General features: G+C 36.3%; 1 protein-coding gene across 1 annotated transcript; it reads left to right on the top strand.

The window, feature by feature from the left end:
* Positions 1-3944: 3944 nt before the first annotated feature.
* On the top strand, positions 3945-19274 carry ADIPOQ (adiponectin, C1Q and collagen domain containing). Its single transcript, XM_058189343.1, has 3 exons — positions 3945-4021; positions 12530-12750; positions 17052-19274. The coding sequence occupies exons 2-3, from the start codon at positions 12537-12539 to the stop codon at positions 17585-17587; spliced, it is 750 nt and encodes a 249-aa protein (XP_058045326.1). The 5' UTR covers positions 3945-4021; positions 12530-12536; the 3' UTR covers positions 17588-19274.
* Positions 19275-22102: the final 2828 nt, after the last annotated feature.

Raw genomic sequence — 22102 nt, 5'->3', positions numbered from 1 at the left:
TGTTACTGAAGGAAGCATAACAACTAGCCCTACAGTTTACTTCCCGAATTGTTGGCAGCAGCCTGCCATTGCCCAGTTATGTCAATGATGAGGAATGAGTATAGTTTCTAAGACACTAGCTCTTCTGAATGATCTATTCATTATATCAGTTTCTGTTCTGATGAATCCCTGGTTCATTTCACTTGAGATATGGACATCTTATGAGACTCATATAACTCACCTTACTGTCTCTTTCAGTCTTTCAGTAAGCAATGAATGAGGGTCTTACTAAAGTAAGTAGTAACTGTGAGAGGGATCTTGGAGTCCTAGTGGACAACCCTCTAGATATGAGCCAGCAGTGTGCAGCAGTTGGCAAAAAAGCCAACACAGTTCTGGGCTGTATAAATAGAGAGATAGAATCAAGATCACGTGAAGTGTTAATACCACTTTCTAATGCCTTGGTAAGGCCACACTTGGAATATTGCATTCAGTTTTGGTTGCCACGATGTAAAAAAGATGTTGAGACTCTAGAAAGAGTGCAGAGAAGAGCAACAAAGATGATTAGGGGACTGGAGGCTAAAACATATGAAGAACAGTTGCAGGAACTTGGTATGCCTAGTTTAATGAAAAGAAGGACTAGGGGAGACATGATAGCAGTGTTCCAATATCTCAGGGATTGCCACAAAGAAGAGGGAGTCAAATTATTCTCCAAAGCACCTGAGGGTAGAACAAGAAGCAATGGGTGGAAACTAATCAAGGAGAGAAGCAACTTAGAACTAAGGAGAAATTTCCTGACAGTTAGAACAATCAATGTGGAACAACTTGCCTGCAGAAATTGTGAATGCTCCAACACTGGAAATTTTTAAGAAAATGTTGGATAGCCATTTGTCTGAAATGGTGTAGAGTTTCCTGCCTGGGCAGGGGGTTGGACTAGAAGACCTCCAAGGTCCCTTCCAACTCTGTTATTATGTTATGTTATATTATAAAGAAAACTCCATGTGATACACCTGGTGAGTGCTCTTTCATTTACTAACCAATATCACTGATTATGACACATACTGGAAGAGACTTTATGTTGGGTAATGTAATCCCTGTACCATATGAACTGCAGTGGAATTCATCTCTCACCCATTCCAGAGCTCCATGTTCTTCCTCAACACTGTCAACATGGCCAACCTTCTTTTCTGCACATCCAGAAATGTGGTCCAGCTAGGTGAAACAGAGTTCACTGTCACCAACACATACATATGGAGCATGGAGGTGATGTGCTGATCAGCAGCAGATTATACAATTCAAACAGAAGCAAAAGATACCAACTCAGCATACCATTGTCAGAAGGCTTTTAAAATAAGCTACTGCTGTTTTTTTGTGAATATGTCTATGGATAAATTAGATTTCATGTCTGTGGCCTTCCCTTCAAACCAACAAATTCATGGATGTAATATTAAATATATATATTTCTGAATGCATGACTGTACTTATGTTCGCATTAAATGCAAACATGGCTTTACGTTTGGTTAAATGCCAAGGATAATCTGATTTATTTGGTCTGCTGCTTAAATACGAGTGAAGTGTATTTGCACTCTCTGCACATTCTCAGTTCCTCATGATGTTGAAATTCAGGTTTCCTATATATATATGCAATACGTGGCTTTATCCTCAAAGATACTCTAGAACAGTGGTAGTCAACCTGGTCCCTACCGCCCACTAGTGGGCGTTCTAGCTTTCATGGTGGGTGGTAGGGGTTTTGTCTGATACTGAAGCACTTTCCTTTTTAAAAAAAATTTAATTGCCTTTAAAAAAAAATTCATAGCATTATTTAAAAACATTTTCATTGGGTTTTCATAAAATTCCACGTGACAATTTAAATTTCTGAAAATATAGAATTTGTATCGCCCGTGCATAAGTATAGTTCACGTTACGTCAATGAAACTAAATGGTGTTATAGTGCGACCGCAAACAAAAGAACCTCATCCCAGAATAGCTCGCACATCTCCCCCCTTACCACCCAGCTGTAACAAACAAGCAGAGCTGGTAGCCCCCCCCCAAACCCAACCCATGATGCATGAGAGGCATGTGCAGACAACGATACATTGCGCATTACTGTGGAACCGGTGGGCGGTTAGAAAATTTTACTACTAACAGAAATACAAAAGTGGGCGGTAGGTATAATTAGTTGACTACCCCTGCTCTAGAAGTTCAGCTGGATGAAAGAACAAGCATAGCATTGCATACACATACCACTTAAGCATATCAAGCCATCATCCATATAATGTAATTATTCTTTTTTAAGATCAATATTATTAATGATATGCCATAAAGAGTAATTTATAAGCCACAATGTTTGGTTTCACAAAACAAACTAAGTTAGTGCAATTTCTATTTGCAATCAATGACTAAAACTAAGTCCCTTTTGAAATTTCATATCTGAAAAAGGATTTGAATTTGCATCACCATAATTTTAATTCACCCTGCTAAATTCTATGCCCAAACTGAGTTTATATTTGACTTTTGAGTAGTGTATATAGGCCATATTATTCAAAATATTAATATGGACAGAATTGAAAACTACATTTCATGTATACCTAATTAAGAGAATATATTTTAGCATATTATTAAGATAATTTTTCCTTGTGTCACATTAAACTTTGTTATTTGGGATTGCCTTTTAAAAGGCTGTTGAAATTTCACTTAAGACTTTGGGAACTATTTGCCATTATAGAAATCACTTATCTTTGTTACGTACAAATGGAGAATATCAATACCCTTCATTTATTGAAGATCTTCCTAAATTACTATAGATTACTAGTATTACTTGATACATTAGATATTGTTAAGGGATGTATGGTAGTTTGTGGATGTTTTAAAGGATCTTTTCTTCTCTTTTCATCATAATTTGCTCATAAGGAGTGGCCAAAATTGAAGGAAGCTATCAAAAAAAAAATCATGCTCATCAGAAAATAGATTATAATATAGATTTCTAAGGCCAGGAATTTTCAGCAACCACGTGGTCAATAACATCTGAACATTTGATACCATGATTCTAATTTTGATGAGAGAGTTGTTACTTCTCACAAGGCAGCATGTTTCAAATGCTTTCAGATAATCCAGCCAAATATAACTCATGGTATCATTTACATAATATTTCCCCTTTGCAGCTGAGAGCCAGGGAGCTGGTCAGATCACAAATTGTTCCACTAGATACGTTTGATGCATACAGAGTGTGAGCCAGTATCAAAAGGTAAAGAAAAGGGGCACTTTTATGCAAAAAATGCATGAACTTAGAAGGAATCTGTTTGTTCTCCCCTGTAAATTTAACATTCTAAAATATAAAGTAGATATGGACAGGTATGGCATGTCCCATTGATAATCTGTGTCTCCTGTATCTATTTTATTATTCCAACCATTAAAATTGAATAATAATCTGGATTTTTCATTAGCATGATAATTTCTGTAGACTTTTTCTTGTAAAGGTTGGTATAATGTTCCTTTTTGCCTTAATCCAACTGTAGAAACAAAAGCCAAACCAAATCAAAAATACATAAATTCACTTGGCAAATTTGACCCTGCCTTACTCCAGTGACATTATTTCACCACCACACTTTTATGGCCCTTGCTGTAATAAAAATAATTAAAAGTTCAGGCCCTTGATAGCAACAAGTTACTTTCTCTACAGCAAATAAAAAATAAGCCACATTAGATCTTAGTGGAATGTTTAATTCTTGAATTTTCACTGTGATGTTGCATATTACGCCAAAGTCTTATTTTAAGAAAGTTTATTGTTAAAGCTACAAACTGGCACATTTCTTTACAACTTTTAAATAGCACATGATTAAAATATTCTGAGATGAAAAATAACAATGGACGAGTGATTAAAAAACACCAAGCATTGAACTAGCAGACTTGGTAACAAATATAAAGGGCAGCATCTTAATTGACAGTTCCACATGCCTCTTTGTGAGATGTGATCCAAAGATCACTATTCTCTCCACTGCATTTCTGATGTGCTGGCAAACTGCAGAGGACCTCACCTAAACAAGTGGTAAGAAAGACCCATTTTAGGGTAGAATATTGCACTGGGCTGTACTTTTCTCCAGAAATTATGCTTATCCTCCTTGCTCTAATATTTTCATCTATTATTGTTTTGAATATTATTATTGACTAAACTGCTTAGTTGGCTGCATTTGTCCACAGGTTCTAAACTGTCTGAATTAATAATCACAGATTGAACATTTAATAAATTATAATTTTAATGTTGTACAATGTAGCAAGTTTGGAATCCTTTTGAGTTTTAGCGATTACAAATTTACAACCTTTAGTATTTTCTGGCCAGTCACTAGCTGCACAGCACAATTTTATCAACCTGAGCATAAACTCCACTGTCTTCAAAGCAAACTAGCTACAGAACTGCAATTTGAATCAATCAGTTTAGCTGAAAGTCTTATTTCATGATGCAGTGAGGAATTTGCTCAGAAAAGGGAAATAATGCTTTTCTCAAATAAATTGTTAAAGAAAATCTCTGTTCTGAGTGCCAATTTCAGAAATTCCCAATGTAATTTTTTGTTTCAGTGGAGAATATGGCATTCACATACTTTCCTTTTAGATTTTATTTTCCTGCAATCATGTTGCCTTCTCTGCCACAGTAAATTCACTCATAACTTTTAGCAAAAGAACTGCAAAATATCTGTATGTTCCCTGAGGATTGGTAACATCATGATACATCATGAGGTCAAGGATAGCATTTCCACCCATTTATATCTGGGTAAGATGGGTATGCCATGAAAAAGAAAATGCATATCTTTTCTTGTATATCTTGACTGAAAGCTTTTGTTTGTTTATTAACCACCCAAATGGAGATGCTGACTGAGTTTTGATAGATATTGGTGGCTTGGAAAAAAGGGTGAGATGCATGCTTGATCCAATTTACTTCTTAAAATTCCATAATCTTATTTCACATCCTAAAATGGATCAAAAGAAAGTCCATTGTACTTCATGTTCATGAAAGTTGTAAATCTGTCCCATATATAATCTTAGATGAAAAAAATTTCAGAAAAAAAATCAATAATGGGACTAACTTTAACGTAAGGGATCATACATAACACCTTAATAATATTATAGCTGAGCATTCTATATATCTATAAAATATATTATTAGATGCAAATATTATTTTAGGCTTATGCTTAAAAAATCTGGGGAAGTAAATTAGGAATGCTAATTTACAAATCTAAATGTTGTTTTTCTAAAGGAATGTATGATGGTCTCCTAATAAATATACTACAGTATGTAATTATCATTGTACAGCAGCTTATTATGATCATCTTAATATAAACTGCTCAAAATAAGTGCCAAAGAATAATTAAGCCTTGTTCTACATATGCATTGTGCAGTCTGTTCTTATACACACCGTATTTATTTAGAATGTACTTACTTAGTTAGTAATAAATATTTACTTAGTATTTACTTAGCATTTATTAACTCACTCATGTGCATGCCAAAGTAAGTAAAGTCCTAATTTACTTATTGAACTTTATTTCTGAAGTGAGATTGTAAAAAATAGTGCTATCGTCCAGACATGAGCAGCATGGTGGCCTACTGGTAAAGACACTTGCCTCCCACTCAGAAGGTTGAGAGTTCGATTCTAGGAAGCTGCAGATGTTTCTCTCCTAGGGCACAAAGAAAAAAAATATCTGCTGTAAACTCACATAGGTATCAGCAAGGTCATCTGGCCAGGAAATGCTCAGCTCCATCCGGTCACCCTGACTCTACCCCTAATTAAGGGACTACAGGGTCGTAAAAAGGGTGTTAGTATTATAATCTAGTCCAGTGGTTCTCAACCTTTATAGTGCTGTGACCCCTTTAATACAATTCCCCACGATGTGGCGACCCCAACCATAAAATTATTTTCATTTTGAATTTATCATGCCTGAAGCCGTATTGGCTAGCAATCTGAACTGCTTGCGATTGCCTTGAGGACGGAAGCATTAAAGCGGAGACTCCTCCCCTATTAAGTTTATCGTGCCTGAAGCCAGATTAGGCTAGCGATTGGGAGTGACTGCAGCTGGCTTGAGAGGGAGACATCAGAGCAAAGATTTCTCTCTTTTTTAATTCATCGCGCCTGAAGCCTAATTCGGCTAGCGATTTGAAGAGCCTGCAGCTGGCTTGTGGAGTCAACCATTGGAGCGCGATTCTTCGACTCGCAAGTATACTTCCCATATTTCCGATGGTCTTAGGCGACCCCTGGCAAACCGTCATTCGACCCCTAATGGGGTCCCGACCCACAGGTTGAGAACCACTGATCTAGTCCTATATATGTCTACTTAGAAATCCTGACAAACATTTCCCCAGGTTTAAGAATGTATGATTGCAGCTTGTCTTACCAGTTTAACTACTTTGAATGAATTGCTTTCTGATATATTCAGTCAAGCATCTTAAGGATTTAATGTATCTTTGACCATAATTCACTAACATTCCATAACATATTTCAAAATCTTACTTTCGTAATTGTTTTTAAGCAAAAGAATATTGGAACGATAGATGCTATAAAATATGAAAGGCTTAAAAATGCCATTTTTTTGTTTGCTATTTGTCTGCTGTTAACTCTTTTAGGAATTAAAGGTGTGCTGCTGGGATTTCTTCTTCTAATTTCCTCCCAAACCACATCACTGTAAGGAAGGATGTTAGCAGATATTGGCTAAAGTTAGTTGATACTACTGATTGTAGATTAAGACCTAGGTCTCCCAGATGGAAGTCTAGTGCCCTGCCTATTATCTATCCCACACTGGATTTTAGGCTGTTCCTGATCCAATAGACTAATCATAATGCCATTTACACAGTCTCTATGGATAGATACAGTGATTGCTACAGAACACCTTAAAAGAAATCCCAAAGGTTGGTGGTAGAAAGGCGATGATACTTTATCCAATTTAGCAACAGAAATATGTACTAAGTGTACAATATAGCTATACTTTAAATAAGCTATAAGTATATAGCTATACTTTAAATAAGGACGCACATTTAAAATTGTACAGCTGGGTTTATCAGGAAGTAGGCTCAGTCAGGACATCCCTGTCGTCATGTATATAATATAATGATGAAAATAGTAAAGGGGAACAAGTATGCTATGCCGAGATATGTTCTGCATGATCTGCCAAACATTTTCTGTTATACATTCTCTTCGGTTAATGTTACTGGAATCTAGAGGTCATTTGCACTGTTTCATGTGAATCAATGAGAACTAGCCAAGTTTGCAAAACACCTCAGAAAGCAAAGTTATCTCTGAAGTACAGCATTAGTAGCCCATCACTCTTAAGTGCAGGATGACACCCATCTGCCACAACTCCAGACATGACCTGAATGTTCTCTTTTCTTGTTTTCCTCCTTTCCTTTTCCGGAACTGCCATCAAGCTGCCCATTGGTTTCATGTGAATTTAATACACAATTTAGAGAGATTCTGTAGGAAGCACATCTTCCCCAAACCCTAGTTCTGAAGAAGAGGAAGGGCTGAGTTAAAACGGAAGCCATGGTAAAAGCAACAATCTCTTTTGGTGGAGGCACCAGCAGTTTTCTGACGCCATGTGATCAGCTTTTTTTAGATTTTACAGACTGGGGTTTCTCAACTTTGATAGCTTTAAGAAGTGTGGATTTCAGCTCCCAGAATTATTCAGCCAGCATTCTTCTTAAAGCCACCAGGTTGAGAAACAGTGTCGTAGACATTTGTTTAAAAACAACAGAAGGTTTACAAGTGAAGGTGGGAAATAGGAATGAGACACCAACAAAAGTGCCTTCCCTTTTTGTACTTTTCCAGTTTGTTCTGCACTGAATGCCTCTTCCAAGGTATTCTTCATACTTTGTCCTTTGATTTAGTCGACAAATATATGCTTTTGACTTTTTTCCACACCAGAAAACAGGTTTGAAGAAATTATTATGGATAGTGACATGGGGTTATTAGATTTAATTATGAGGTGACTGAAGAATATTTGTTGGTATCCTTTACAGTCCAAGAGTCTGCAGTCTCCTTGGCCACCTACATTTTAAATGCATCTCAATGTCAAACAAGGGATTTTTTCCCCATGACTCCCCCCCCTCCGGATTACAGAGAGTGGTAACCTCAGAGGCTATAGAACAAACTGGCTATGAGTGGCTATCAATCAAACTGGAAAATATAGTTTGATCTAAGCTTAATTTCATTTTAGCACTGTTTTCTTTTTAAATTGGGATGGTGAAAACTATTAAAAGAAATACTTCACACCATATGGCAACACGTATGAAGCATCTCTTTTGGAATAATTTCAGCCATGTTGTTTGCAAGGGCTGTGCAACTGCTTCAGAAGCAGCTCCCCCTTGTCCTCACCTGCCTACATGTTCAGAGGAAATAATAAATGCTAAAAAATTAAGAAAGGTGGGCAAAACTGTCTCATGTGCTTATACTGCTAAGGATTACAGTGCTGCTTTGACACTAACATAATGGTTGCTGCATCCAGTATTTAAATCAAGATGGGAATTGAAATGGATCCCTTTGTAGTCACAAATAAATAACAAATATGATCTGGTCAAAACATACCGAACAATATGCAGGATGGGAAGTTCCAGAAATGCAGATGCATATGTGGTTGCCAGTCACTCCAAGAGAAACTTTATTACTTTGAATAATATTTCAAAAGACAATGGGGTTGCAGACCGACAGAACAGAAAAGGTCAACACTGCCTGCCACCCTGTCATAGGATCCTCCTGACATACAAATGTACTGCTGTTGATAACCTGAAGCTGGAAAAGACCTGGGGGGAGGGGGAGAAATGGTAATGTTTTTCATACAGTTTCTCTGATGGGAAGGAGAAGTTGAAATGGAGTAAGGGACTGGCAGGAAAGCAGCAGTGCTGGAGTTAAATTTAATGTGAGATAAGGCGTTTACAAGTTACATATTAATAGTATTCTGGAAAATCAGATATCTGTGGAAATGCTGATTCGTGGAAGGAGGACAGTGATTGAGAAACTACATTCTCTTAGTGAAGAAATGGCCATCTGCTTGATCCTTTGGACTGTTGTGGTCCGCCAGCACCCTGCAGAGCTGGCAGCGGAGTCAAACAGTGTGGAGGCTGGGGAGGACAATGAGTCAGTCCTGGAGTCAGAGGACGGCCCGGACAAGCCCTCTGTGTCGGAGGCAGAGATGGAACCAGGGCCATCTGGGAGCGATGTGTGGACTCTGGAGCCTCCAGAGGTGGACAGCAGAGAGGCAGAGGAACAGGAAGAGCTGTTCCTAGTGCATGCACGTAAACAGATGCCAGAAGGCAAGAGCAGCTAAAGCAAAAAGGATGACTCGGGAATAAGGCCAGGAGATGATTGGCCCCTCCCATAAGGCTTAAAAGAGCTGCAACAGATCTTGGGTTCTTTGTAGGGAAGCAACATTGCTACAATTGTTTCTTGCCTCCTGTTTCTGAAGTTCATGGGGTTCTTGTCAAGAAAAGCCTTTGGCAGGGTACCAAAGAAGACAAAGGTTTGTGATAAAGCCGAAGGACTTTTTCTGAAGGACTTTGTTTTGGATTTAATTTGGACTAAGCTGAGAATGAAGTAATTCTCAGCTGTTCTAATAAACTATGTTTGTTTAGGACTGATTATGTCTGGTAATAACTAATTGGGCCTAGGTCACAACATGCACAGGCAAATACTATTAGAAATGGGTGGTTCCACAGATATTCAGATCTTGAATTATTAAGAGTTTTGAAAGTGAAACTATCAATATGAACTGCACATGGAAGCCAATTGGCAATCATCGCAATTGTTGGAGCAGTGATATTATAAGGGCATCCGGTTGTATGTGTAACTACTCAAGCTGCCGCATCCTGGACGAGCTATAGCTTCCAAGTGTTCTTCAAGGGCAGTGCCATGTAGCACACACATTGCAATAGTCCAATTGACAGGTACATAAGATATGAGTAGGGCTATGGATAGGGCCTCCTATTCTGTCCTCCTGAACCATAAATCAATGTGACTGTACATAAAATGGAATTCTGCAAAGGCCCTTTTGGACATGGTCGTCATCTGTTCATAGAGTGGGAACAGATGACAACCATGTCCAAGCTCACTTCCAAGATAAAAGCCAGAATCGTATGGGGGAACGTGACCCTATCTAGAACTAAAGCAGCATTTCTAGGGAATCAGACGGCTTTCAAACCCAAAGCCACTCCATCTTGCTGGGATTAAACCTGATCCAGTATCTCTCTATCTAAATTCTAGTGTCTTGACATTGGACCATCACTTAGGCAGAATTATCTGTTTTACCCTGATTGTAGCAAAATATATATATTTTTTTATTTGCATTTATATCCCGCCCTTCTCCGAAGACTCAGGGCGGCTTACACTATGTTAGCAATACTTCCTATATCAATTAGCGTTAGGGGAAAAAATCAGATATATTTCCTAAATCTGTTTCATTCATTGATATAAATATGCATATAAGTCCCAGGGAGGGACTGTGCTAAGTATAAAATGGCATGCACAGAAACAAGCTCTCAAATTTAAGCCATGTTCAATCAAGGCAGGAATATCTTCTTGAAATTTTGAAGAATAAGAACAAATCACTTTTCACTATATTGGATCAGACTGAGCAAATGGCCTGAACTGAGACAAAAAAGCTTCCAATGTTATTTCCTGAAGTCTTTAGGTATTGTTATTTTCAACTCAGCAGCTTCAGCCACCATGATCATTGCTGAAAAATACTGAAAGCTGTAGATCAATAACTTTTCGAGGGACACAACTTCTTTCCCTTCCTCTTGCAGAAATCTTCTTCCTAAAAAAAAAAGTGATAGTATTACACTATATTTTTTTCTAGGTTAAACATGAAGCAAGCATCAAGCCTTCTTTTTTGTTCTATGGTGCTGCTAGTGATCCTTTACAACCATGAAGTTGCTGCAGAAGAAAACTCTCAACAACCTCAAGGATCTTGTGCAAATTGGATGTCTGGAGCACCAGGTCACCCAGGTCATAATGGAGAACCGGGGAGAGATGGACGGGATGGAAGAGATGGCCAAAAGGGAGAAAAAGGCGAGCTAGGTGAGAGGTTTAATGTTTAGCTTTTTTTCCTGTGAGAACAGTATGTTTGATGTGCAGTATTCTCTAATGTAGTGTCCTCCAGGTGTTTTGGAATACAATTGTTGTGCTAGCTAAGGATTATGGGAAGTGTTGTGTAATATATGTGGGTGATACCAAGTGAGTAAGGCTGCTTTAATTCATTTAGATCAGACTTACTGTTTAATAGAATGGAGGTGATTATTTATACCAATGTTTCTTAAACTTGGCAATTTTAAAATGTTTGGACTTCAACTCCAGGAATTCCCCAGCCAGTATAGCTGGCTGGGGAATTCTTGGAGTTGAACGCCACATATCTTACAATTGTTAAGTTTGAGAAACACTGATTTACACCACAAATTCTCAAGATAGTCCTCTTTTAAAAATTTTCTTTAGATTTATAGGAAGAACATATAGAAATATAGAATGCTGTAGATGCCCCAGAAACAGAATCTTGATGTTAAAGGACAATCTGAATAGTGTTGGTCGTGAGTCACACAGAAAGAGCAACCAAACAAGATGGATGAAAGAAAAACTGATGTCTTGTAGATTTATCTGACTGGAAAAAAAGAAATGTGTTTATTTATGAATATTGTATCTAGTTTCTCTTTCCAGGACTTCTGGGGCAGAAAGTAATATTTGAACAATGTTGCTTGCAGCCTTCCTGGTAACCTTTCAGATGTGTTTGGCCAGCAACTCTTTCCAAAAACATCTGCTGGAAATTTTGAAAGTTGCTTCTTAAATGCATCTGGACAGGTCATATCGCAGCAGATAAAACAATTAAAAAAAAATAAAACGACAGTAATAGAATCCAATAATGAAGGAAGGCACAAGGGAAAAACAATACTGTAAAATACATTACCAGACTGTATCAAGTAGCATATTTAGAAGTAAATTAAACGTGGCATCAGATATTGAATAAATATATATTCTAGAAGAGGATAATTAGTTCTTTCTTCTCATGACTTTCACTGCAATATATTTTAACATGGCAGGCGAAAGGAAGAAAGCAGGTTATTAAAAATATAATTATAAAGTTGAATTCTTCATTGAACCGGCGAAGAAACAAATTACGTTTACAAACATTAATTTGAACATTCAAAAATTACTAGACAATATAGTTAGATAAAACCCAACAAATTAAGTATGACTTTTTAAAACAGAAGTGCGAATGTCAAAGGAGTAGAAATTTCTAGGAAATATCATAGACTAAATAATTCAAAATAAAATTAACTTTTTTAAAAAAAATTGGGTTTTCGGGAGGTTGGACAGACTTTGCCAAAAACAAAAAGCTTCCAATGTTATTTCCTGAAGTCTTTAGGTATTGTTATTTTCAACTCAGCAGCTTCAGCCACCATGATCATTGCTGAAAAATACTGAAAGCTGTAGATCAATAACTTTTCGAGGGACACAACTTCTTTCCCTTCCTCTTGCAGAAATCTTCTTCCTAAAAAAAAAGTGATAGTATTACACTATATTTTTTTCTAGGTTAAACATGAAGCAAGCATCAAGCCTTCTTTTTTGTTCTATGGTGCTACTAGTGATCCTTTACAACCATGAAGTTGCTGCAGAAGAAAACTCTCAACAACCTCAAGGATCTTGTGCAAATTGGATGTCTGGAGCACCAGGTCACCCAGGTCATAATGGAGAACCGGGGAGAGATGGACGGGATGGAAGAGATGGCCAAAAGGGAGAAAAAGGCGAGCTAGGTGAGAGGTTTAATGTTTAGCTTTTTTTCCTGTGAGAACAGTATGTTTGATGTGCAGTATTCTCTAATGTAGTGTCCTCCAGGTGTTTTGGAATACAATTGTTGTGCTAGCTAAGGATTATGGGAAGTGTTGTGTAATATATGTGGGTGATACCAAGTGAGTAAGGCTGCTTTAATTCATTTAGATCAGACTTACTGTTTAATAGAATGGAGGTGATTATTTATACCAATGTTTCTTAAACTTGGCAATTTTAAAATGTTTGGACTTCAACTCCAGGAATTCCCCAGCCAGTATAGCTGGCTGGGGAATTCTTGGAGTTGAACGCCACATATCTTACAATTGTTAAGTTTGAGAAACACTGATTTACACCACAAATTCTCAAGATAGTCCTCTTTTAAAAATTTTCTTTAGATTTATAGGAAGAACATATAGAAATATAGAATGCTGTAGATGCCCCAGAAACAGAATCTTGATGTTAAAGGACAATCTGAATAGTGTTGGTCGTGAGTCATTAAGTACACAGAAAGAGCAACCAAACAAGATGGATGAAAGAAAAACTGATGTCTTGTAGATTTATCTGACTGGAAAAAAAGAAATGTGTTTATTTATGAATATTGTATCTAGTTTCTCTTTCCAGGACTTCTAGGGCAGAAAGTAATATTTGAACAATGTTGCTTGCAGCCTTCCTGGTAACCTTTCAGATGTGTTTGGCCAGCAACTCTTTCCAAAAACATCTGCTGGAAATTTTGAAAGTTGCTTCTTAAATGCATCTGGACAGGTCATATCGCAGCAGATAAAACAATTAAAAAAAAATAAAACGACAGTAATAGAATCCAATAATGAAGGAAGGCACAAGGGAAAAACAATACTGTAAAATACATTACCAGACTGTATCAAGTAGCATATTTAGAAGTAAATTAAACGTGGCATCAGATATTGAATAAATATATATTCTAGAAGAGGATAATTAGTTCTTTCTTCTCATGACTTTCACTGCAATATATTTTAACATGGCAGGCGAAAGGAAGAAAGCAGGTTATTAAAAATATAATTATAAAGTTGAATTCTTCATTGAACCGGCGAAGAAACAAATTACGTTTACAAACATTAATTTGAACATTCAAAAATTACTAGACAATATAGTTAGATAAAACCCAACAAATTAAGTATGGCTTTTTAAAAAAGAAGTGCGAATGTCAAAGGAGTAGAAATTTCTAGGAAATATCATAGACTAAATAATTCAAAATAAAATTAACTTTTTAAAAAAAAATTGGGTTTTGGGGAGGTTGGACAGACTTTGCCAAAAACAAAAATGTATCAAGAATTCACTGCTGTGAATCAGTGTAGCCTTTTGCTGTATATACTTATTATTTTAGTTATATTATATGGTGAAAGTATTCATAACTTGTGGTTTGACAGATTTTTCTCTAGCTCTAGAAATATGGTAATATATATTATATAGACAAACTAGGGATATCACATAGGAGAACAAATGTATCCTGAACAAATTGTGATTGTTATTAACTGTTCTGGAAAGTAAGTTAGAAGGATACATGCCAGGTATCAATGATTCAAAAGCTGTGATTTAGGCAGGGGAAAGCCTGTATCAGGATTACATCATTATGCTGGCTAATCAGCACACATTATTTCATCACAATGGGTCTCAAAAGTTTTATCAGTGTATAGATTTAGCCTTGTCCAGGATGAACAGACATCATTCCAACTTAATGACACACAGTTCCCCTTGAATAGCATTTAGCACATCAGAAGGCCAGTTGGTTTTGTATAATTGCTTGTCTCATTCCAACAAGTTCTTGATTTACTGCTGCTAGGCCATTAACAGTAGTGTTCAAGGACTGTGAAATGAGATCTGCAAATTCATTAACTGTAATCATGATATGCCCCACTCCAGCAGGGAAATTAAAGATACTCCATAGCTCCAGTATTAAAAAGCATTCCTTTTTTTGCCATCTACAATACCTTCCAAGTATAATAATTTAAAATGGCATTAGTGATTGCCTGACCTCTGTAGATAAAATACCTGTAAATAAGTAAATAGATCAATGAATTAATAAAAGTGAGCAAAGTGGCTTTAAAATAATAATGCAACCAAACCATCCTAGGTAATATCTTTTTATCCAACAGTGGGAAGCCAAGGCCACACAAATGTTACAGATACTCCCATTTGGTACATCCATTTGCCATCCTGGAACATTCTCCCAATTTGTTAACAGTGACATTAACCTTTCTTTCTTTTCAATACAGAATGATTTTACTGTTTCTCCAGTATTGTCCACCTGTTCTTTCCATCTTGGGAGATCTTCTCTCCTTTTTTGTGAGATGTTTTCTCCCAAAAAAAGCCTGCTGATTTGACTGTCAGAACAAATAAGGGTGTTATGTAAACACAATTATTAAATATCTGCTACCTGTATGTTGCCATTCATGTCATGGCTGGTTTATGATACATACTGGCATTTTTAGCCTTCGTCCTGTCTCATGATAACTAAAAACAATATTATGAGAATCCTCATCTTTGTCATTACCATGAAAAGCTTATCATCAGTTGAATAGGATAAAGAGATATGTTTTTCTTTTAATACCTTCTTAAAAGCATCTAGCTGATAATAATCATGTCCTAATAAAATCTCTGTATACAACTGGAACCCACCATGTCCACGTACCGGCAAAGCAAAACAAAGTCCTTAAATCCCTTATTATATCCCTTATTTATTGATGCATCCATGAGAGGTAACTATTTGTGAGACCTCGGTGTTCTGCAGAAGCTACTGCAATCAAAATAAATGGCACACTGAAGAAGATGATCATTTAGGAGATAGAAGATGGTTAGGGACAAGGGTATCTTTATTCTCTTTCTCATTTAAAATAATGCTTATTGCTTATCCTGCTACTATCAGCACTTTGGTTTTTGATAACATCCTTTCTTTCCTATTGATCCAAATCCACTTTTGTCCTGCAAAGAATTATCTTCTGTCCCATCTACCCCTTTTATGGGCAGATAATAGATTTTTCCAGAAATAACTGGACAATCCATTTCCATTCGCAAACGCTGCTATCTCTTCCATTATATAAAACAGATCCAGTAAACTGGATCTCTTACACCAAATAACACCTGGATTCCCTTTACAACTAAACTAGATCTGAGGACAGCCTGGCCATATGTGCATTAAGGTCTACAAATGCAAATTCCCAAGGGATTTTTTTTCCAACTTTTGATACAGTGGTGGGATTAAATTTTTTTTACTACCAGTTCTGTGGGCATGGCTTGGTGGGCGTGGTTTGGTGGGCGTGGCAGGCAAATCTCCATTCCCTCCCCATTCCAGGGGAAGGTTACTGCAAAATCCCCATTTCCTCCCAATCAGCTGGGAATCGGGAGGCAGAGAATACCCTGTTTCTCCCAAAATAAGACATCCCCTGATAATAAGCCCAGTCGGACTTTTGAGTGCATGGAAATAAAGTAAAGCACTTATTTAAGGGTTCAAAAAAATATAAGACAGGGTCTTATTTTCAGGGAGACACGGTTGATGGGGGCAGGGCCAGTCAGAGGTGGTATTTACCAGTTCTCCGAACTACTCAAAATTTCTACTACCAGTTCTCCAGAACTGGTCAGAACCTGCTGAATACCACCTCTGTTTATGACCACAGAACTAGAGGTACAGAGATCTAGCCTAATTGCTTTTGAAGTGCCCCTAATAGCACTAGTGCATCTTTAGGGCTACCTGTTTCCAATGGCATCTGTCTATTTAGAAACACATTCTAGGAGAGTATTATTGATAGGGATATCATACTCATATCCTCTCTACTGCCTTCCCTTTCTATGGAACAATATTTCTCGTGTGATTAGAATGGCTCCATATCTTGGGAAGCTGGCAGGGAGTGGGGCAACCACAATTTCTGATTAATGGGCTCTCATAGCCTCATATTTAATAGTAGTTGAATGTGGGGATCTTATTAAAACATGAACACCAAAATGTACAACTATAAGGGAGATGAAGCTAAGAGTCATTCTACCTGTTGTTGTTGGAGCACTATCACTAAACTCATAACTGAGAATATGGGGGAAATTCCTTGGAATTCATGAGTGATAACTTCTGATAAACAATCAAAGGATTTAACTCCAACTGTAATAGTAGCTATAAATGGCAATAACAGCTGTTATTGCCATTTATAAGAGGACTTGTTAATTTTGGTGTCTTGTCACCAAAAAGGGCAGTATAACATAACCAGTCTTTAGTTGAATGAGAGTGAACTAGCCTAATAAAAAAAATCAATTTACTTTATAGGTGAACCTGGTGAAAAGGGAGATCAAGGATCCTTAGGAGTTGCTGGTATTGTAGGTCCTCAAGGAGTGCCAGGCGTTCCAGGATTCCCAGGATCAAAGGGGGAAAGGGGGGAAAGTGCCACTGTCTATCGATCTGCCTTTAGTGTTGGTTTAACAGCCAGAGTTTCTTATATTAATATGCCTATTAAGTTCACGAAGGTCTTCTACAATGAACAAAATCACTATGATACAGTTACAGGAAAGTTCCAATGCACCATTTCCGGAGTATACTATTTTGCATATCATCTCAGTGTATATGCCTCAGATGTGAAAGTTAGTTTATTCAAGAAGGACGCCGCGGTTATAATCACCTATGATCAGTATCAGAAAAACGATGTGGATCAGGCTTCTGGATCTGTTTTACTCCATTTGGCATCTGGGGATGAAGTCTGGCTACAGTTATACGGAGAAGAAACCAGTAGTGTCTATGCTGATAATGTTAATGATTCAACTTTCATGGGATTTTTACTTTACCCTGATTTGAATTACGAGTCGTAGAATGGGGATAGAGTAGGGAAGATGGAAGAACAGCCAAGCATGATATGGACTCCATTTTTCTTGTAGACTTCTGGTATGTTAAAAACACAAAATAACCTTGAAGGTGGTTCAAATTTGAATGTTTATTGTTTATTGCTTGCATATTATGATGATTTGTATGTGTAAGTCATCAAACATTTGTATTCCTTCACACCACTTCAATGGTTTTCAGTTCATAAATTCAGTTGTCTGTTATGCAATAATCAGATACAATGAAATCAAGTAATACGCATATGCACAAACATATGTACATCTTTTATGTGCATAAACACACCCAGACAGAAGTTTTCAGCCTGTACTTATTCAAGATAATGTTACAGTATGTTTATTTATAATTACACCAGCAAAGAATAAACATTGATTGGATTTATACATTGTATTAAGCCTTAATGGAATTTGGTTTTGGATTAGCATATAATATACATACAGCTACTGTGGTTTGTAAACCATATTTTATAGCTTGGCATGCTGTGTGAATTTAGCCAATTATGATTTATTTAATAAACTATGGTAATATCATGTTGCATGGATCAAGCCAGTGAGATAAAGCTTTAGCATCACAATTTTCAGAATGATTCTTGTTTAGACCTAAATTAAAATTTTAGTTGCATTTAAACGCATATCTTTGTTCCTTTAATGGTTTTTTGGTTTGGTTTCTTTCTTTTTTCATCATAGATTACAAAAGCCTTTATGTTTAGAACTTCAGACATTATATTGAATTACAAATAAAAAATTTGTTCACTCATAGTTCTATTTCTTTTGGGCTTAAAATTATATTATTTATAGGAAAATGCTACACACAAGTGTTAAGTTATTATTTTATTCAGAAGGTCTGGGTTCTTTGATGAAGGGAAATAATTATGAATTAACATAGAAAAATTAATCCCTGCAAGAACCAACATTGTGAATTCTCAAAATATGGCTAGGTTGATGATTGGCTATGACAGAGCAATTACTGCTCTTAAGCAATGTGCTTGAGACGTGAAAACCTACTTGACCAATCTCTTTACATATAATTCTGAGCTATAAAATCATTCCATATAAATTAAGTTTGTGTTGTAGAGACAATCCCCTTAAATTCATAGCCCATTTCCATGTATATTGAGCCTCCAATAGGGACACAAGGCCCATTTTATAACTCCCTACTTGGTGAAGTATCCAGACATTTTCAACTTATTTTAAGTAGCGCTATTCCTGTTGGATCAATATGACCCCGTTTCCTTGAATGTAGCAAAATGTTGGATCTGTAAAACTCAACATGCATTGATTGTCTCGATGATGTACCTTTATAATTTTATGTTTGTTAAATTACTTGAAGCTGAATATTTGCCTTAAGTTGCAGAATTCTAGTCAGTGATCATAATAAAAAATGAAGGCATTCAGGCAGAACTGAGACAAATATATATCTATTCAGCATTCAAAGTGAACCCTATGATACATGCTTGCTATTAGTCCATTAAAAAGCACACAATTTAGCTATTAAAAGCCGTCTTGGTTGTTCATAATCCAAAATCTCTACCATACTTTCTGTCATTCGTGATTTTTCTTTTCTTAGTTTTTTTCCTATTATGGAAATGAATATATATATATATTTTCTGAGGTTTTCGCAGGTGTTTGTATGTAGGTCTTCGGTTATTCGGGTTTTCTCCCGCGTAAAATTGGAAGTGTCTTGGCGACGTTTCGACGAAATCCCATTCGTCATCATCAGGCTAGGTGCTTACAGCTTCGTATTTCTAGGAGAAATGTTATATATAAATATATCCTCAAATATATATATATATATATTTAATTTAATTGCCATAATGGAATAACTAGAGTCCTTTTTTGTGTGGCAGAAAGGGAATGAAGAAAAAGAAGAAATTACATCATGAACCTAAAAATAGATGTGTATATATATATATATATATATATATATATATATATATATATATATATATATATATATATATATATATATATATATTTGAGGCAATACCTGTGAGTTGCCCATCTATTTTTAGGTTCATGATGTAATTTCTCCTTTTTCTTCATTCCCTTTCTGCCACACAAAAAAGGACTCTAGTTATTCCATTATGGCAATTAAAGATAATTTGCCGAGAGCTAACCACATATCAGCCAATGAGCCAGGGTGGCGCAGTGGTTAGAGTGCAGTACTGCAGGCTACTTCTACTGACTGTTGGCTGCCTGCAATTTGGCAGTTCAAATCTCACCAGGCTCAAGGTTGACTCAGCCTTCCATCCTTCTGAGGTGGGTAAAATGAGGACCCAAATTGTTGGGGGCAATAGGATGAGTCTGTAAACTGCTTAGAGCAGGGGTCTCCAACCTTGGCAACTTTAAGACTTGTGGACTTCAACTCCCAGAGTTCCTTAGCCAGCAAAGCTTGAAGTCCACAAGTCTTAAAGTTGCCAAGGTTGGAGACCCCTGGCTTAGAGAGGGCTGAAAAGCACTGTGAAGTGGTATATAAGTCTAAGTGCTATTTCTATTTCTATCCTCATCATGACTGAATAGCCTAAAAGCCATAACACTTAAAACAAATGTCACTGCTAGTTATTCATTTCAGTGTTTAAGAATATTTAATATCGACAGAAAGGAATGATGTTATAAAATATAAAAGAAAATGGGGAGGAATACTAAAATACTAAGATGCATTAAGATTCATTAACGAAACAGAAAATAATTTAAACTATAATTGAAAGAATTATTGAAATAATGAGACATTCTAATGTCTAACTCAGACTAAACAATGTTTCCCTTGAATGAACATCCTTAAATTAACTTATCTTTCAAAAGTAGAGAAAGCAATTTCCAAAAAAAAGTAGAGTAAGCATAAGGATTTGAAAAAAGTTGTTTGAATAAAGGGAATATATTACAGTAGCTCTTATAAAATTGAATTTAAAAAATGGACCCATGTACCAGATATTCTAGCAAAATTAGTCATAAAGCATCAGAAGTGAATGTAAAAATATATAAAGGCATACATAATTAATATTTTATGCGTAATTGATCTGTATTGCTTATTTGTACCCTGTGACTATCATTAAGTGTTGTAAGTGTTGTACCTTGATGAAGGTATCTTTTCTTTTATGTACACTGAGAGCATATGCACCAAGACAAATTCCTTGTGTGTCCAATCACACTTGGCCAATAAATTCTATTCTATTCTAAATTCTATTCTATTAATATTGTTAGCATCAGTATGAGATATATTTTTAAAAGGCATAGCACAGAATCTTAATTTATACAGTACATATTTATTTATTTATTTATTTTGTCACAACAATATATAAGTATCATACAGAAAAGATTATATAGTGTATAAACATATTATTCTTTCAAAGTTTAGCCTATTATGAGATCACACTTAGTTCCTTTTAACTCGGTCAATAATTATCTCTCTTCTATAATTTACCTTGTCGCATTTGGCTCAGTGAAAGTATTTCTGGGAAAGTCTCACTGATAAAAAAGTATTTGAGATCTCAAACTACCCTGCAGTCACTGCAAATATCCACAAGAGGGTGCCAAGCTATCAACAACAAGGATAATTTTCCAATAGGTTCTCAAGTGCTTGTTTTTTTAAGAACAGAAATGAACAGAGATGCCAGAAAATAAATTAGATTTTCACCTAAAATCAAAATTCAACTTGCTTTCTTTTATTTGATTAGTTTTCATCACTTGAATGTACTTTTTTTTGCCAATCTATAGAGCTTATTATTGTTTAGAATCCTCAAGTAGGTGGCACATAAATTGTACTAAACAAATGAAATATTAAATGTTCAGATAGCTGCATGATGGAATATTGCCCATGGCAAACAAATTCTGGTGTTTCTATCACAATATCTGAAAGACATTATTATACCTTTGAAATCTGATGACTTCAAAATATATTTTCTAAATAATGAGCACTAATGAGTTTTAATGAGAAAGACAGGGCTAGATGAATCAAAAGTTGGAATTAAGATTGCAGGGAGAAATATCAACAACCTCAGATATGCAGATGATACCACTCTAATGGCAGAAAATGAAGAGGAACTAAAGAGCCTCTTGATGTGGTTGAAGAAGGAGAGTGCAAAAGTTGGTTTGAAACTCAACATTAAGAAAACTAAGATCATGGCATCCGGCCCTCTCAATTCCTGGCAAATAGATGAGGAAGAAATGGAGGTAGTGACAGATTTTATTTTTCTGGGCTCCAAGATCACCGCAGATGTGGACTGCAGCCAAGAAATTAAAAGACACTTGCTCCTGGGGAGGAAAGCTATGGCAAATACAGCTATGACAGCATACTAAAAAGCAGAGATATTACCCTGCTAACAAAAGTGTGTATAGTCAAGATTATGGTTTTCCCAGTTGCAATGTATGGCTGTGAAATCTGGACCATAAGAAAGGCTGAGCGCCAAAGAATTGAGGCCTTTGAATTATGGTGCTAGAGAAGACTCCTGCGAATCCCTTGGACTGCAAGGCGATCAAACCCATCAATCC

Source organism: Ahaetulla prasina, chromosome 6 (genome assembly GCF_028640845.1).
Source record: "Ahaetulla prasina isolate Xishuangbanna chromosome 6, ASM2864084v1, whole genome shotgun sequence".
In the NCBI taxonomy this organism is placed as follows: domain Eukaryota; kingdom Metazoa; phylum Chordata; class Lepidosauria; order Squamata; family Colubridae; genus Ahaetulla; species Ahaetulla prasina.
Note: the sequence above shows the minus strand (reverse complement) of the source record. Positions and strands in the feature narration are given on the sequence as shown.

What these genes read in the sequence shown, in the direction of transcription:
- ADIPOQ (XM_058189343.1), top strand. Translation starts at nt 12,537, where the DNA reads ATGAAGCAAGCATCAAGCCTTCTTTTTTGTTCTATGGTGCTACTAGTG. An exon ending in GGGAGAAAAAGGCGAGCTAG is followed by an intron (nt 12,751 to 17,051) that starts GTGAGAGGTTTA and finishes TTTACTTTATAG; the next exon opens with GTGAACCTGGTGAAAAGGGA.